Below are 19,438 nucleotides of genomic sequence, written 5' to 3' on the forward strand. Positions count from 1 at the left end.
TACGTAAATTACTTTCAACGGGATATTGTGCGTTGGCTATCTAAATAACGGAACTGTAAAACATAGAATTTCCATACAAAGTGACCCGTTTTTATTGGTGTTGTCTGTTATACACGACATATTCAGATCCCTCAACAGAGGCGCGTTGGTGTTACAACACTAGTGACTGGGTGAAACCTGTTAACACGGATTATCTGCCAGTTGGACATTGGGCAACCCGGAGACCTACCGCACGGCTAGAATAGATAGCACTTACGTATTTTACTTATACATACATACCACCAATAATTAATATCTTCTTCCTCGCGTTGTCCCGGCATTTTGGCCACGGCTCATGGGAGCCTGGGGCCGCTTGGCAACTAATCCCAGGAATTGGCGTAGGCACTAGTTTTTACGAAAGCGACTGCCATCTGACCTTCCAACCCAGAGGGTAAACTAGGCCTTATTGGGATTAGTCCGGTTTCCTCACGATGTTTTCCTTCACCGAAAAGCGACTGGTAAATATCAAATGATATTTCGTACCTAAGTTCCGAAAAACTCATTGGTACGAGCCGGGGTTTGAACCCGCGACCTCCGGATTGCAAGTCGCACGCTCTTACCGCTAGGCCACCAGCGCTACTACACCACCAATAATTAATATAGAGTGGCTAAAACATAACTGCATACTGCATGTATTCCCGTTGCCAGGGAGGTTTTGGGATTATACTGAGCAACTTTTACTATGGGACCAACCCCGAAACCGGAGAAATGTGACCTGCAGTGAAGAGGATCCGGACATACGAAAGCCTTTTTGCCCAAGCTGAAACGAAGACCTTTGCTGACGCTCGGTCAATCAGTATGGATGTGCTTCCCATGCAGCGCAGGCACCGGCGGTGCGCGTGCGCGGAATTACCGCGAGAAAATGCACATCGAATTGCTTTTTGTGTTAAAAAGATGGTACCTATTTAATGGATTCTACGTATGTGACAATGCGTTATATCTAGAGAAACTATTCGTGCTATATCACTTATCGGTTTCTAACACATGACACGATACGCTAACTGTCAACTGTTTTTACATCCAGTTCAATTGCACCAATTCATAAAAACGACAATATGGCGGACGAATGTTTGAAATGTCACCGTGTTTAAGAATTCAGTCTTCGCAAGTGTGATGAAAAATATTATGTGTAACTCCGAGGGTAAGAATATTTCCAAACCCGAGTATCTAATTCACTCCAGCCTGTGGCTGTCGTAAATTATAGACCTCGTTTCCAATATTTCACTTACAATATTTCACTAGGGGTCGTTGCACATGCACAATATAGTAGGTACTTATTTCATTTTATTCAGTTCAGCTAATAAAACAGCTATGAAATAAAAAATGTGGAAAAACTCACTGTATCGGGTGGGACTCGAACTCGCGATAACGAGATACCTGCCCGCCGCTCGCCAAGTAAGCTACCGAGACTTACCCGTTGTGAGTTAATATAATTAGTTTAAAACAGAGCTTAACACACGACTTTCTTTTCAGAGTAAGCCAGCATTGGGTAGCGGAAAGTCGGGGAAGTTCTTGTGATGTCCCGCTCATAAGCGGCAAGAGTGAGCGAGAGGGATGGCGTCGCGCGCGGGCACGCGCGGGTCGCGGGGGGAGGCGCAGCGCGCGCTCGATGAGTTTGATGAGCTGGCAGGTGGGTTTCAACCCTTAAGTAATAAAAACAATGCCTCTTTGTCAAACCGAAATTCGCAAATTGCTTTCTCTTTTACCCCAATGAAGGCGTAATTAGAGTGACAGACAAAAATGCCCGCAATTGGAGAACTTTGATTTTCGCGGTTATATCATATTGATCATTGTTTCTCATTGAAAATATACATTATACTTTGTAAAAATATAATACATTCACAAAAATAAGGCTTTGTCACACAGGCGCGTTGTCCGGGCGCGGCGTGAGCGGGGCGCGCCGCTTTTACATATAAAATGCTCACGCCCCGCTCACGCCGCGCCCGGATAACGCGCCTGTGTGACGAAGCCTTTGTTTATGGTCTTCATCAGCAGATCTACTACATCACGTGGCCTACATCTACAACAAAAAGAAGCTAATCTCCAGTCAAATCCACTTTATCCACTGCTTTTCATCAAATATCGCTAAAAAAATATAATATTTGATTTCTTTCAGTATTTCCTAGATATATGTCTTGGAAAAGACTTTCCGAGTCGAGAAAGTCGAGAAACTCGTGTAAAATATGCGAAAAAAAGATCCTAAATATGCGAAGACCTTGTTTTTGTAGTCGTCGGTTAAAAAAATTAAGATCCCGACGAAAGAAACCCGGAAACTCGAAAAAAGTAGAGAAAAGTAGCACATTCGTGTAGGACTTGGCCGATTTGTTTAAGACTATCCTGTAATATCCTGAATTTATTATTAAACTATGTCACCTTATATTCCAGGGCTAAGGGGCGCGGGTGGGGCCTCCCAGGGGGGCGGGGGGGCCTACACCCTGGAGCACCTGGCCACCTTCACCGTCACGAGGGAGACGGGGATAGTATACCCTGCTGACGGAATGAGACGGCTGCTACAGCTAGAGAAGACTAACGGTATGTATGATATTAAGCGCGGGGGATCACGAGGGGGGGGGGGAGCCTACACCCTGGAACACCTGGCCACCGTCACCGTCACGAGGGAGACGGGGATAGTCTACCCTGCTGACGGAATGAGACGGCTGCTACAGCTAGAGAAGACTAACGGTATGTATGATATTTAGCGCGGGGGACCACGAGGGGGGGGGGCCTACACCCTGGAACACCTGGCCACCTTCACCGTCACGAGGGAGACGGGGATAGTATACCCTGCTGACGGAATGAGACGGCTGCTACAGCTAGAGAAGACTAACGGTATGTATGATATTAAGCGCGGGGGATCACGAGGGGGGGGGGGGAGCCTACACCCTGGAACACCTGGCCACCGTCACCGTCACGAGGGAGACGGGGATAGTCTACCCTGCTGACGGAATGAGACGGCTGCTACAGCTAGAGAAGACTAACGGTATGTATGATATTAAGCGCGGGGGATCACGAGGGGGGGGGGAGCCTACACCCTGGAACACCTGGCCACCGTCACCGTCACGAGGGAGACGGGGATAGTCTACCCTGCTGACGGAATGAGACGGCTGCTACAGCTAGAGAAGACTAACGGTATGTATGATATTTAGCGCGGGGGACCACGAGGGGGGGGGGGCTACACCCTGGAGCACCTGGCCACCTTCACCGTCACGAGGGAGACGGGGATAGTATACCCTGCTGACGGAATGAGACGGCTGCTACAGCTAGAGAAGACTAACGGTATGTATGATATTTAGCGCGGGGACCACGAGGGGGGCGGGGGGGGCTACACCCTGGAGCACCTGGCCACCGTCACCGTCACGAGGGAGACGGGGATAGTCTACCCTGCTGACGGAATGAGACGGCTGCTACAGCTAGAGAAGACTAACGGTATGTATGATATTTAGCGCGGGGGACCACGAGGGGGGGGGGGGGCTACACCCTGGAGCACCTGGCCACCTTCACCGTCACGAGGGAGACGGGGATAGTATACCCTGCTGACGGAATGAGACGGCTGCTACAGCTAGAGAAGACTAACGGTATGTATGATATTTAGCGCGGGGACCACGAGGGGGGCGGGGGGGCTACACCCTGGAGCACCTGGCCACCGTCACCGTCACGAGGGAGACGGGGATAGTCTACCCTGCTGACGGAATGAGACGGCTGCTACAGCTAGAGAAGACTAACGGTATGTATGATATTTAGCGCGGGGGACCACGAGGGGGGGGGGCTACACCCTGGAGCACCTGGCCACCTTCACCGTCACGAGGGAGACGGGGATAAGGTACCCTGCTGATGGAATGAGACGGCTGCTACACCTAGAGAAGACTAACAAACATACAAACGTACATAACATAACATATTATATTATATACAAACGGACTACTTAGACACCGGATTATGAAGTGTTTAAATATCGCGAGATTAGGTATAACACTAACAGCAACATTCTGAATTGGAGGCCTAGCCAAATGACAATCGTAAACAGGGTTCGAAAGGATAATTATTAATGATAGTTATATCTTGATAATTATAGCGATAATTTAATTATCGTGATTTTTATGACTGGTAATTTTCGATTTGATAATAACCTCAAATTTAAAACCTAAAATATAAAAACACCCCATCATTATTTTTTACTATCAAAGAATTCAAAGAAATAAATATAGCACCATCTGGGATAATAATCCAATATTTATCGCGATAATTATCAAAGACTATAATTATCTGGATGATTTCGAACCATCGTACATCGAACAAACCTGAAACGAAAACAAAATATCGGGATGACAGAGATGTTCAGAAAAGTTACGTGACTATTTGTCACTGTGTTGTGTTGGCTAGGCCCTCTGATCATCGGTAGCAGGGATGTTGCGAACATCCGCATCTGCATCCGCAACCGCGGAACTTCCGCATTATTTTCAACATCCGCATCTGCATCCGCATCCGCATAAAATCGATGCGGAGCTTATGCGGATGCGGATGTTGAACAAGTCGGTACAGGAACGTCTTAGCGGCGGCGTAAGTGCTAGGTAATTTCGTCATTACCTATAACGAAATCGTCTAGATCCAGAAAAGTCGGCCAAGTTACTGTTTATTAAATATAACGCACCTATATTCTTGCTCAAATACGTCAAATACTAAACGTTTCGTTTTTTTTAAATAAAAAAAATACTAAAAATTTAATATTTGACGTTTTCTAAGTACCTAATCTTGACATCCGCATCCGCATCCGCGGATGTGAGCCTTTAAATATCCGCATCCGCATCCGCATCCGCGGATGTCAAAAAATCTGCATCCGCAACATCCCTGATCGGTAGACCTATTCTTTGGAATAATGGAATGGAAACGAATTATCAAGCAGTTATCAGTGTGGGCGATGTTATTATCCACAAGTATAAGTCAACGAGAGAATGACGCTTATCTTAAAGCGTTCGAATCCGGCCTTCACCACTGGAGGGCTTCGTCACTTTTTTATGGTTCCGTAGCCAAATGGCAAAAAACGGAACCCTTATGGATTCGTCATGTCTGTCTGTCTGTCTGTCCGTCCGTATGTCACAGCCACTTTTTTCCGAAACTATAAAGGCTTCGTCACACAGGCGCGTTATCCGGGCGGGGCGTGAGCGGGGCGCGCCGCTTTTACATATAAAATGCTCACGCCGCGCCCGGAAAACGCGCCTGTGTAACGAAGCCTTAAGAACTATACTGTTGAAACTTTGTAAGTAAATGTATTCTGTGAACCGCATTAATATTTTCACACAATAATAGAAAACAAAACCAATAAATTTTGGGGGTTCCCCATAGAACTGAAATTCAAATTTTTTTTTAATGCGTCATAAATCCCCTAAATACGGAACCCTTCATGGGCGAGTCCGACTCGCACTTGGCCGCTTTTTCTTTAATATATGACATCTATTTCAATTTATTACTCTTATCTTGTTTAAATGCAATTTAAAACGTGTTCAGCGAAATGGTTCACTATAATGTTACACAAGTGTATACTTAGCAGACACTTTACCTGGCCTGTCTTGAAGTGCTTCCTTTTGTAATCATGTCCAGCTAATGCGTAAATAATATGCTGATAATGACTATTGATATGAATAGAACAAATTTTAATACATTAGTAATATACGTAATATGACTAATATGCTCAACTACAAGATGGAACATATAGGATAAACAAACCGCCAAATTGAAACTTTCAAAAAATATGAATTTAATTACTAGTGACTTTTGTTTACATAGTTAGCAAGTTCCATAGAATGACACTTTTCTTAGATAAGAGTTAGGTATAGTTTGTAGCTTTCTAATAGAGCCCGACGGCTAATCCTATTGTCTATTGTTAAGTAAAACCGCTCGTGCCACGTGCCACAACCACCTGCATAAAAAATCGTTCGTTCACTTTACCCAGGTAATTGAATTACAACTCCTATGGAAATTGCAATAAGATTCAAAATGGACTAATGGATAAATATGTGTGTGGTCCGTTCAACTCAGTAACCGAAATACTGAGTGCCGGCGAGTCGAACGCTACAGAACTACAGCTACAGTCTAAAATGTGTCATCGAGATGCGTAACAAAGGCGCGTTATCGGAGAGCGCACCTACACTGGTTTTTTGAGCGTTGGACTAGCCCGCACTCAGGTGCCAAATAGAATAATTAAGACCCTTTTGTTTCAGGTAAGTAGCACGTGCGGTTTTACTTAACAATAGACAATAGGATTAACCGTCGGGCTCTACTAGAAAGCTACAAACTATACTCGCTATTAGCTAACATTCTTTAGCTCATTTTGACTATTGAGATTATTTGCTATGTCAATCATCAAGACTATTATCAAAGTCGTATCAAAACTTATTTTGATCTTAATCAATACTATAACAAATTGTTACATCAGAATCAGTTTCCAGTAGCCTTACCACGAGTTTGACACTGACATATTCGCAGTACTGATAATTCCGCTACTCGATGTCGACTATGAAAATAATAATAGTCTTATTGGTACGAAAACTGATGTATTATGGAGTGAGCACTCTATGTTTTTTTTCTCTATGTCGTGTATAATTTAAAAAAAATCCCTTTCTAAACTCTGTTTAGTTTGTGTGTTCCGAATTTCCGATACCTACTAATTACATATTTGCTTGTTTGTTGTTTTACAGGAATATGGAGCCAAAAGATGCAACTATGTTTAGACGGGCAGTGGGTGCTGGTCATGGACTACGAAACAGGGGTGAGTGACCACGCCATATGCATACTATTATATGTAACCGAAGGCTAGTATATGCAGTATGCAGGTTAATACGCGTAATTAATTTACTATACGTATTATTTTACCCGTAGTACAAAATTTGCGTAGTTTTGGAGTTAGGTCGGTTAGAACCCCTAGTGTAAATTTAATTCGATACTAAGCGTGACGTACGCGTTTGCGTTAAGTCTCATTTTCTATGGGAATTTAAACAGCGAGCCGAGCGGAACGTTTTGGAAACTCAAAATCCAATATAAGAGAGATAACGCAAACGCGTACGTCACGTCACGCAATCGAATGAAATTTATGTATACTAGGGGTACTGTTTAAGATATTAGCACCTACCTCGAATATAATTTGTATCTCCATTTTGGATTTCACGGGCCTATAGATCCGGTCTTTTGATAGGCCCGGACTTTTGAATAGGCTTGCGTGGGGATATAGAATAGAATAGAATAGAATAGAATAGAAATGGTTTATTTGGTGTTGAAATACATGCTTAACCTATAATACATCTTATTCTAGTACAAGACACCAAAATGGATGCCACTCAGCATATGCCGATGACTAATGTCCTTAGCCATGGCGCTGGTTTTCAGGGCAACCAATTAAAATACACATAAAAAATATAAAATAAAGCAAAACTTAAGAGAGATAACATATAAGAGAAGAGGTGACAATTGAGTTAATTAATTGATAACAGTACATAATTCCGTGTTTGAACAATAGGTCCAACACGTAGAGGCCCTTTAGAGAGCTTTAATGTCATGATTATTAATTATAATGTTGTTGCAGTCCGTGATGGAGCGCTTCCCCGCGGCGTGGGTGCACTCCCCCACCGCCTTCACCTCCCCGGAGCCCGCGGAGCTCTACAACAACGTGCTGGCCTTCGTGGTGGGCCCCCCCTCCCCCGCCAACTCCCCCGCGCCCGGGGAGGCGCCCAGGAAGGAACTACACATCTTCCAGTGCCACGACGTTGGGGCACAGGCGTTGGTTGAAGAGCTGAATGCGCTCAAGTAAGTGGCAGCCATCTTGGATTTAAGGGTGCTGATATAGTTTTTTCACCTCAGCAGCTCGAACAAGGGTACTTTGCTACTTAAAAACAGTGAGCAAAATCGCATTTTGCTCACTGAGTGAGACAAAATGAGCAAAATGCGATTTTGCTCACTCAGTGAGCAAAATGTGATTTTGCTCACTGTTTTTAAGTAGCAAAGTACCCTTGTTTGAGCTGCTGAGGTGAAAATTTAATTGTTGGTATATCTTAAGAAAACATGAGTGAATAGAGGTAAGTGATGAAGAAGGAATACATTTTTCGGGTTCTCTAATATGTTCTCACTGCTGAGGTGAAAAATGTTGTGTACTACACGAGATCAAAGTTATTTACATCTCGTGCGCTTTTGAGTCCCTTACTACGCTCAAGATTCTAAATTAGATTCACTCGCTACGCTCGTGAATCTATTATAGAATCTTTCGCTTGCACGGGACTCAAAATAAGCACTCGAAGAAATATCAAACTTTGATCTCTTGTTGTACAAATAACTATTGGAGCTTAAACGGTTGTAGCTATGGCCAAAGTGCGTCTACAATTTTATAAAACGCATCTACAATTTTAGCTTACATGGTTTGAGCTGTAAGTCTTACGGTTAAATGAAAAAGCTATAGAGTTAAAAAGGTGACATTTTTCGAAAGTCAACTGTGTGTTCCCCGTACAATAACGTGCTGGCCTTTGCGTCGGTTGTTATTTCATTTTACCCTAGATAGATTAGAAAGCTAAATAGCAAATTCAAAGGAACAAAATGCAATATTCCTTCAAGGGAGGCGAGGGGTTCCAGCGAAGAATTTTGAGAGTAGATTCAAGTGGCTCTCTGAGATAGCACGCTCTGCATTTCAAGGTGAAATATATTTGTCTACACTACACTGGCTGTTTATTTATCTGAAGATATCCATCCAAGTATTTACGGTCAAAAAGCCCAGTCAGAGATTAACCTAATCTGATAAGATAATGAGGAGATGAGAAGTGCACAGCTACTTTAGTGAGATGTACAACCAGCGACCAGTGCGTACGCGCCGCGCGAAATACCGGTACGGGATTTTTAAAAAACCTTCATATATCTCCAGGGGTTCAACGGGGTCTATCGTGTTCGTGTTCACCAGCTTGGCTTGTGAGGACACGCCAAGCCGAATGTCGAAAGCTGGGTGTTGTTTAGTCTGAAGATCCGTATCCCTGGCCTGGGTGTCTTCGTCTCCAGGGGCTCTATGGAGTCTATCATGCTCAGTGCTGACAATTGTCGCCTGATATTGGCAATTTACCGTACATTGCTGGTCCAGCAAGCAAACATTGCTTGTCCAGCAAGCAAACATTGCCACTTTGTACCGTTGTTACTTATCAACCCAGAAATGTGCAGGAAATTTTCAGTGTCAGGTGTCAATTAATTGTCAAGTTGGTCAAATAGGCGCCAGTTAGTGCTGTTGGTGCTTGAGGTCACGTCTATCGACAATCGGAAAATGACGACTCGACCGACTTAGGACATCGTGCTGACGTCATCAGGATATGGATTAGCTGTTAATAGTGTGTGTTGTTCCAAGGGGTGGCGGAGGAGGTGCGGGGGACGCGGGGCGGGAGCGGGACTTCGTGATCGAAAGAGAGAGGGAGAGGGACGACGTCGAGCGGCCTCGTCGGCAGGTGAGATGTGGAATATATCCTGGGGACTTTGGGATAAATGCGAATAAATAGTACCATTTAATACCAATACGGTTGTTTGTAGCTCTTACTTTTTTTATGCATATTCTTAGCAAAAGCCTTGCTGGTCTACTCTACCTTTAAGTATGACTCACGTTAGAACGGTCTGAGTCTGGGTCGAGGCTTCCAACACAGTGATGTTCTATTCGCTAGGTGCACGACTGGTGCTGCCCTCATTTTGGCAGACTTTCTACGTTAAATCTTATGGAGTAAAATTAGTTCAAGCGGCTGCCGCTAGTACTAATGTCAGACATTCCATAAGATTACCTGTGTTTGTGACAATCAGCGCCACTTCCCCCTCCACCGACTGCGCACCTTGCAAAACGAAATGTTAGAGCCTAGCCTCGGCACGGACCCAGACCGTTCTAGCGTGAGTCATCCGTCCTCCAATGCAAAATACAAATCCCCGAAAATCAAATATCTTTCTGAAGGAGATTTAAGTTCCATGACGCCACTTCAAAAGCTACCGTGTTACAAAGATTTTATCAAAATATCAAAGCGGTAGCGATCTCGATTAGAATGCAAATTAGCATAGTTAGATGCGCCGATAACTTTTATTGTTTCATTATTTCACCGGTTTCTCGAAACAATCGATACAATCGGTACCGATAAGCTATCGAGGTTTAATCTCAATGATAATAATGGCTCAGTTGACGGCGCAAACAGCGCGGGGTCGCACTATGGGCAACGACTATAGCAGCTGTTTGTCGCGTATAATTATTTACTTAACTCAGAAGTCAATATCAAATATTTTGTTATATGTTTTTGTAAACGGTGCCTGTGTGTAGCGAGGGCTTTGTGTGGTCAATATGGCGCGGATGTACCACACATTGACGCGTCAGCAATGGGAGGCGGTCATGATGGTAAGTGTGTCAAAAACATAGGGACTACTCTGACACTACCGTCGGGGGTAATATGCAAACTTATTTATTTGTGCGCGATTCAAGAATGACTCTAGAACAGTCCGGCTCGGGTCAAAGCATCTGACACTTTCTATTATGATGGGCGATCCATAATCTCGTGATGCTTTCTATAAAAGTAAAGTCTCGGACGTCTCGGCCCTGATCCGGTCCTTTCTAGCGTGACACTTTCATGTTAGAGTTTCGTCCTATATTGTTTAATGAAAACCCCCCCCCGACCCAAGGGCAGACCAAAAAAGCGATGGCTCGATGTCGTGAAAGCAGATATGAGCGTGAACGGGCTCACACGAGACGACGCCCAGGATCGCGCAAAGTGGAGGAAAGCAAGTAGGAAAGCGGACCCTGGCAAAGGCCGGGATAACGCTAGGTAGAAGAAGATTGTTTAATGAAAACATTGTTGTTTATTACAGCAAATGTCAGCACAGCTCGGGCGCGAGCGCGAGCGCGACGACGCGTCCTCCACCGGCTCGGAGCGCCTCTATGAGCAGGATATCGCCATCCTCAACCGCTGCTTCGACGACATCGAGAAGTTCATCGCGCGCCTCCAGCACGCCGCCGCCGCCGGCAGAGAACTAGAGAGAAGGAGACGAGCGAGAGGGAAGAGACAGGCCGGCGCTGGCGACGGGATGCTAGCGTTACGCACGCGGCCGCCACATGAGAGGGATTTCGTTGATGTGCTGCAGAAATTCAAGCTGTCTTTCAATCTATTAGCGCGTCTCCGTGCACACATCCACGACCCGAACGCACCAGAGCTAGTTCACTTTCTGTTTACACCGTTGGCGTTGATAGTGGACGCGGCACAAGACGCAGAGGGCGGGCCGGCGGGACCGTTACCGGCGAGAGTCGTGCAGCCGCTGCTGACGAGGGATGCGCTGAACCTGCTGGCGAACTGTGTGACCAGTAAAGAGACGGAGCTCTGGCACTCGCTCGGTGACGCTTGGCTTATACCTAGGTGAGTTCACTATACTTGTCCCCACAAGTTACAATAGTTGATAGTGTAACACGTGACGCAGGAGCGGCGGGACCGTTACAGGAGTGGTACAGCTATTGTGGAGGAGGGATGCGCTGAATGTGCAGGCGAACTGTGTCACTAGCTGTGGCACTCGCTCGGTGACGCTTGGCTCAAACCCAGGTACAACACAATATTAATTCCCAATTGTATATGGACTTAGTTTAGAGAAAAGGATCTATACTTACTCAAAAAATATCATTACGGGTCAAAAATACAGGTTTTTGGGGATTCAATCTTTTCCCCTAAATCGTGTCAATCTTTATTGCAGACAATCATCGTATAAGTAATATGAATCCTAGGTCGCTTTAAACATGCTCGTATACATAGCTACTTAATTTACTTCCACATATTATTTAATTCTTAACATACAATAAAGATTCAGAAGTAGCCATAAAATGATAATGAATCGGCGGAGGCTCATAATCGCAGAGTCGGTTGACAGACTGTCTACAATTTCTAAGTGGCCTGCACGTACTACGAGGCAGGTGTAAAGGGCGACGTATCTCTCTCTCATCAACCACAACTGTTTTGATTATTTATAGGTAATTAAGCTAATCCGTAGATAATAACACATTAGCATTAACATAACTCTGACCGAGATAAACTTCGAAGATAAGCTCGGGATATAGGTACCGGATAATCTTAATTAACATGGATTTGCTTTTATAATTGAATATAACCAGAAATAATTGAATATACCTAAGTAAAGTTGGTAGGTAATACCTACTTACTTTTTACCGCTTAAGGTTCCGTCACACAGGCGCGTTTTGCAGGCAGGGCGTGAGCGTTTAATATCTAAAAGCGACGCGCCCCGCTCACGCCCCACCCGGAAAACACGCCTGTGTGACGGAACCTTTAGAAAGAAAGGGCATCAGCTATTGCCCTGTCTAAAATATGTTTTATTCGTTATCAGTAAAATGTTGTGTTTTGCAGAGAGCAATGGAAGACGAGCATCCCGCCGTACCAGCCCGTGTTCATGGACGGATGGTCGCCAGACTACCAGGTGGATGACCAGCCACTGCGCAGGTACTTACTAAATACAAACCTACTTCATTTATTGAGAGTTGACATCTCAGCTTCATCACCAATCACTAGCCTGGGCAATAACCGCGAAAATCGAAGTTCGCAAATCGCGGGCATTGTTCTCTGTCACGCTAATTACGCCTTCATTGGAGTAAAAGAGAAAGATCCCCGCAATTTGCGAATTTCGGTTTTCGCGGTAGCCCCTCATTCATTCATCTCATTCATTTGTGCCTATAACTGGACTTCACGCTAGGACGGTTCGGCTCGCGGCTCGACACTTTGTTTTCCATAGTGGTCACCGATCACCTGTCATAGAAAACGAAGTGTCGGAAGCCACGGCCCGTATCCGAACCGTTCTAACCTGCCAGTATCACATTTTATGTTGTGTTTGTGCAAATAAATGCAATCACTTCCGCCCCTATCGTCATGTGTGTGTGTATTGTGTCGTCTTACATGTGTGTGTGTGTTAGATCATCCCCCCGTCGCGTGTCGGCGGCGGGCGAGCCGCCAGCGGAGCCCTACTACGAGCGCGAGGAGCCTTCGCTGTATGGGGAGCAGCAGTACCCGCCCTATGATAGGTAAAGCAAGTTGCGGAAATTCTAAATAAATTGGAAAAGTTCTCAGAAACATGAAAATTTCACAAGAAATAATCAAATTGGATTTTTTTTATATAAAGTCTTTTAACGAAGTCATTTAAGGTTCCGTCACACAGGCGCGTATTCCGGGCGGGGCGTGAGCGGAGCGTGAGCGTTTTATATGTAAAAGCGGCGCGCCCCGCTCACGCCCCGCCCGGAAAACGCGCCTGTGTGACGAAGCCTTTAAATGGGAAGTTTCTGTACTTATTAATGTGTAAATTTCGTAATTTTCCGACGGCACATTAGTACACCCTATACTCATTTCTGTGATCATTGCTATCTACTCATTTGTGCTATTATGTTGGTCTTTCATTTATTGGCAGCAAATTGAATGAGCAACCCATTAAAAGACAAATAGTGACGCCAAAAACACAGATTATGTCCTCGTTCTGCCCAATGTTCTTAATAAAGAACGCTTTATGTGGTTCCTGCGTGTCCAGGAATTCAGTAATCTACAATTTTGCGCGAGCCTCCCTTTAATATGACTGGTTTTGAATCCAGCCGGATCCGGCCGGATTTTGGTCTCAGTCCGGATCCGAAACCTGATCACGTATATTTTACCGGATCCGTTTGCTTGAAAAATGTACCGGATCCGGCCGGATAACCGGATCCGCCGGACCGGATTGCAATTCCTAGTTCCGTGTTGCAGGTCGCCGGCCCCGCGTGCGCATGACTCCGGCTCCGCGGCGTCGTCGCCAGAACGGGAGCCCTATCGACCTCCGGACGACGAGGGTCAGTATATACTTACTAAAGGCATAGAGAAATATAATGTGGAGAAGGCATATACAATTTGTTGCAGGTAAAACCGTCATAGGGCAAGAACTCTCATATTTGTATACGTACCTAGGTTACGTCGCTTAGATACAGTCAGAAAGGAAGAGCACCACTCCTGCTCTACCGACCTGTAAGTGAAGTATATGGGCCAAGGTGTTCACAATATCTGAACACGCACTCTAACGCCTGGACAATAGAGGCGTGTTCAGATATTTGTAAGCACCTTGGCCGCTCCGATATATCTGATGGCGACAGTACAAACGCAGTTGTAAAAAGCAAGGAAAGAGCTTGTAGTCGGTCTTCTCCATATTGACCTTAAATTTAGAGTGTTTACTCCTTATTAGGTACCTTAATTAGGCAACTCAGCTCCATCTTTTCTCGTAGACTGATCCAGGAATTTCATTAAACTTTTCTGTCAGCTTACTAATATATATTAAAAACGGGTCACTCGCGTATTTTGTCGAAAACGCTCGACATGTTTCACTCCATACCGAGGAGTATTATCAGGAGCTTGCGTTGATTTTATATGGTATTTTTCTTGGTTTATTTAATATGTCAATCAATCAATCAATCTTTGGGTAATATGGCTCCATCGATACTGTCGATGATTTCGCCAACGTCAAAGTGGATCCCACGTGGGATCGAATTAATATTATTTGTAATAAAATTCAGCCAGTGTACGGTATAAAAGTATAAAATTATGGCCTCTAGGGCTCTAGCCAGCCACGTGCGCGTATAGACATACGTTGGGGCTGATGGCCAGGATTTGCGCTGATGTGGATGGCAGGTTGATGAAATGACGAAGGCAGCAGGTTCTTCGAATTAACTACATTTAATTCGGGATTTTACATTGTTTTTACGTACATTAAATATATAAAAAAAATGAGCAACAAAAAGATAGGTATGGGCTACGTGGTAGCTAGTTGAGAGTGATATGCTAATTCGTAAGTGTCATCCTGTGTCGTCATTGGTGCGCGCAGGGATGACGAGCCGCTACACCATTGGCTGTCGATCACGACATATCTGATGTATGCTTCTCATTGGCTGCTGGTGACATGACGCGATAACATGTATGTGACGTCATGGTACTCGTGGTAGGTGCATCGCAGCCGGGGATGGGCGCGCGGGTCGCTAGGCGCGAGCCAGGTTGAAGGTCACGGGCCGCCGTCGTTTCTATGCGCTTTAGGTATTGCCGTAACATAAGCTCCCGGCCTTGGAAGAGTCAACTTCCAATGTGAAGATGAGACGATGAAGTTAGTCATCATGCGTAGGTAGCGGGCAGATTTTCGAAAACGCTCGGCGTACAGTGCCGCGGGATGTGCGTATATCGGCTACTCGGGAGACGCCGTCCTTGCCCGGGAAAGTCTTGGTGATTCGCCCTAAGCTCCATTTGAGGGGCGGAGCATGGTCTTCCTTGATCAAGACGAGGGTGTCCACCTTTAGGTCGTCCATATTTCGCGTCCACTTTGTCCTGACCTGCAGCTCGGATATGAACTCCTTCGACCACCTGGCCCAGAAATGTTGTCGCATTTGCTCCACTCGCTGGTATCGTGACAGACGGTGCACGGGCGCGCCGATGAGGTCAGCGCACGCAGGAGCTGTCAGCGGACGTCCAACCAGGAAATGAGCCGGGGTTAAAGGGGTGTAGTCTTGCGGGTCTGAGGACAAAGGACTCAAAGGCCTGGAATTCAGGATGGCTTCGCATTGGGTCAAAATCGTGCTAAAATGTTCGTAAGTTAGCTTGACATCACCTATCACACGTCGCAAGTGGTGCTTGCAACTCTTAACACCAGCCTCGACCAGGCCGGCAAAATGACTAGCATAAGGTGGCGTCATAATAAATTCAATTTTATGCGAGTTCGCATATTCTTTTATTTCGCCTGAACATGATTTTAAAAACTTTGAAAAATCATTCATAAGACCTACAAAGTTCCGTCCGTTATCTGAAAATATTTTTGAAGGTTTACCACGACGCGAAATGAACCTTTTCAACGCCAGAAGGTAAGCTTCCGAAGAGAGATCGGTAACCAACTCTAAGTGAACTGCGCGTGTAGCAAAGCATATAAATATACACAAATACGCCTTAACAGTCGTGGCTCCCCGACCTTTGCGGTTTAAAATGTAAAATGGACCTGCATAGTCCACAGCGCAATTGACAAACGCGAAACCGGGTTCTAATCGCTCTGAAGGTAAATTACCCATAATAGGAGTTAGCGTTTTACCTTTGAAACGAACGCAAACAACGCAGCTGTGAACCACTTTCCTAGCGAGATTCCTACCGCTTATGGGCCACCAGGCCTCGCGAAGCGAGAACAATATATGCTGCGGTCCCGCGTGCAATAATCTTTTATGTTCATATCGGAACAATAAAATAGTAAAATGGTGCTTACTAGAAAGTAATATCGGGTGTTTCTTATCGTAATCAAACCTCGAAGAATTTGTAAGTCTTCCTCCGACTCTAATAAGCTTATTATTGTCAATGAACAAATTTAATTTGGCTAAAAACCCCTTTGCGATACATTTGTTCTTTGACAATGCGTTGTGAACATCCGATAATGACTCCAATTGCGATAAGCGCGCGAGTAATATCTCAGATTCCCTCAGTTCATCTACAGTGAGCGCACCGGTTCGACGTGCATCTTTATTGCGCGAGTTATGAATGAAGCGAAGTACGTACCCGGCCGCGCGCTGCATACGGTTGAACTGAGAAAACCTGTCGAATGTAAATAGTATATTATTGTTATTGTCGTTGCATACCAGACTAGTCATAGGATTAGTTTTACGTTCGGGTATCTGGGACTCGTCTGGCAACAATGACGGATCTACAGACTGAGCATTATAATTAATGTCGTGAAGGAAGTCGGGACCATTCCACCAGAGACTGGAGGTGCGAAGTGCGTCCAACTGTACTCCCCTAGAAACCAAATCGGCCGGGTTGCACTTGCCGCTAACGTGATGCCACGAATGATCCTTCGTGATTTCGTGGATTTCCGCAACCCTATTTTGGACGAAAGGTTTTAGTAAATTAGGCTGCATTCGGAGCCAACTCAATGCAATGGTTGAATCGGTATGAAATATTACTCGGTTGAATTTCGCGCGTAACGATTCTTTTATTTTATTATATAACCTTGCGCCTAACAAACACGCAGACAGCTCCAGTCGAGGCGTACTCAAAGGAGGCGAAATTGGGGCCACTTTACTTTTCGAGCATAGCAACCGGACGGTAACAGCTGATTTATCATCAATCGTGCGTAAATAGGCGCAAGTGCCATAAGCTACTTGGCTTGCGTCTGAAAATATATGCAAATCTATACATATAGGGTAATTGCACATAACATGCCGTGGTATGCGAATACTAGGCAAAATAGTCAGGTTGTTTACGAAGCGGTGCCAGGCTTGCGTGACGTCATCGGGTACCGCTGCGTCCCAATCAACCTTTAATAAAAACAGCCTTTGTAATAAACATTTGGCGATAATTATCATTGGACTTAATAATCCGAGCGGATCAAAAACCTGTGATGCCGTGGATAATATTATGCGTTTCGTGACAGGTTTAGGATCTGGCTCGTGTCGCGTATGGTAGAACAATTCGTCACTTTTGTTGTACCAACCAAGACCTAAAGTCTTACTATGCGCGTGTTCGCCTAATGATAATTCTTTTGACGACGTATCATCATTATAACGTTGGTCGGTACAATCGAAGTTAAAAACCCATTTTCGTAATGGGAAGCAACCAGAACTTAAAACTTTCGCGGTTTCATCACAAATTCGTAGTAATTCGGGAATTGTAGACGATCCAGAGATAAGATCGTCTACGTAAAAGTCGTCTCTAATCGTTCTGGCTACTTCAGGATCTGTACATTCTAGCGCCAATTGTTTTAGACACCTGCAACTGAGGAAGGCAGCGGCCGCCGTGCCGTATGTAACGGTACTCAGCTGATATATGTCAAGGTCGTCGCTTGGATTATCGCGCCATAAAATAAGTTGTAAGTCGCGTTGAGATTCGTCAATTAGGACTTGTCTATAATGTTTTTCGATGTCGGCGCATGCAACAAACCTATTTTCGCGGAATCTTAACAATATAGCTATCAAATCGCCTTGTATAGGCGCGCCTACGCGTTGTATGTCGTTCAGCGATTTGCCACTGGTCGTGGGGGCGCTAGCGTCGTATACGACTCTAAGACGTGTTTTTTGTGCATGTGCACGATATACACCATGGTGGGCCAGAAAGTAATTAGGGGTTCCGTAGGTATATACTCGTTTCATATGACCTAACGCGAGATATTCTTTTATAAAGTCGCTGTACATGCCTTTATATACTGGATCGCGATTGAGACGTTTTTCCAACGACATAAAGCGTCTTTTTGCTTGCGCGAATGAGTCACCGAGAGTTTCGGGAGGTTCTTTGAGAGGAAGTTGCACGCAAAACCTACCATCCTCGAGACGGGTGGTCGTTTTGACAAAATGGTCTTCGCATGCAATTTCCTCTTCGCTGCGCGAATCGTGCGATTTGTTGTTTACCTGCACCTCCTCTATTTCCCAAAACCTACGTAATTGATTATCTAATGATGGCGCGTCAAGAGATTGCATAAAATTACAATTAATAGGCTTGGTGTTGCACGTATTAGAGGAGACGGGACCCGAAACGATCCATCCTAGCTTCGTATTTACTAAGAATGATCCGTTTGTTAAGCGCTTTATCTCAACTATCCCTTCGAGGAGCTCCCAGAATAGGTCAGCTCCTATAAGTACCTCAACAGGCTGACTTTCATAAAAGTTAGGATCTGACAGACGTACGTTGTCTGGAATGCGGTATTGATTACGTTTGCTCGGAAACGTAGGCAATGACGAGGTTAACTGCGGTAAAACTCGACATTGTAATCGCGTTTTAAAATCGGTAACAAGTGAATTTATTTTTATTTCACATACTCGCGAACTATGTGTAGCTAAATTCATGATACCATTTAGTTCTTCTGTGGACTGTATAGATGGCGGGTTTAATTTGTTAAACAACGCTTCGGTAATTAGACAACCTTCGCTCCCATTATCGAGAATCACTCGCGTTTTATGATAATTACCGTAACTATCTAGGATTTCGACAATAGCGGTTGCTAAAATTACAGGACGCTTCGAAGACAATCGCGCGTATAAGTCTTCGTCTATGTGTGCGTTCGATACCTGCAATACGTGTTGTGCGTGTTCGACATTATTATCAGGGATCGAGGAGGAGGAGGAGGGCGACCTTGATGCGTTGTCTGTTGCCAGCAATGCTACGGAGCGCTTGTCACTGGCACCTTCCTTCTCGTCCTCGTGAATTATGGAATTGTGTTTTTTGTTACACTTCCTACACGGGCCATATCGGCATTCACTGGACGCATGCCCTGTTCGTAAACAATTCTCACACAAACATTTATCGCGAACTAACTTTAATTTATCTTGCAAAGTTAAATCAATGAATGACTGACACGAGTACAAAGGATGTTTACCGTTGCACATAATGCATAACTTTTTGTTAGG

General features: G+C 44.9%; 1 protein-coding gene across 1 annotated transcript in view; it reads left to right on the forward strand.

The window, feature by feature from the left end:
* LOC134658542 (epidermal growth factor receptor kinase substrate 8-like protein 2) overlaps positions 1-19,438 on the forward strand; it is a 43,488-nt gene that overhangs the window by 12,220 nt on the left and 11,830 nt on the right. The window contains exons 2-10 of the mRNA XM_063514227.1: positions 1,513-1,669; positions 2,425-2,571; positions 6,732-6,802; positions 7,613-7,833; positions 9,404-9,500; positions 10,888-11,429; positions 12,423-12,515; positions 12,983-13,090; positions 13,797-13,879. Of these exons, the coding sequence (XP_063370297.1) occupies positions 1,594-1,669; positions 2,425-2,571; positions 6,732-6,802; positions 7,613-7,833; positions 9,404-9,500; positions 10,888-11,429; positions 12,423-12,515; positions 12,983-13,090; positions 13,797-13,879 (1,438 nt within the window). The 5' untranslated portion in view covers positions 1,513-1,593. The remainder of the gene's footprint in view (positions 1-1,512; positions 1,670-2,424; positions 2,572-6,731; positions 6,803-7,612; positions 7,834-9,403; positions 9,501-10,887; positions 11,430-12,422; positions 12,516-12,982; positions 13,091-13,796; positions 13,880-19,438) is intronic.

Source organism: Cydia amplana, chromosome 22, assembly GCF_948474715.1.
Source record: "Cydia amplana chromosome 22, ilCydAmpl1.1, whole genome shotgun sequence".
NCBI lineage: Eukaryota > Metazoa > Arthropoda > Insecta > Lepidoptera > Tortricidae > Cydia > Cydia amplana.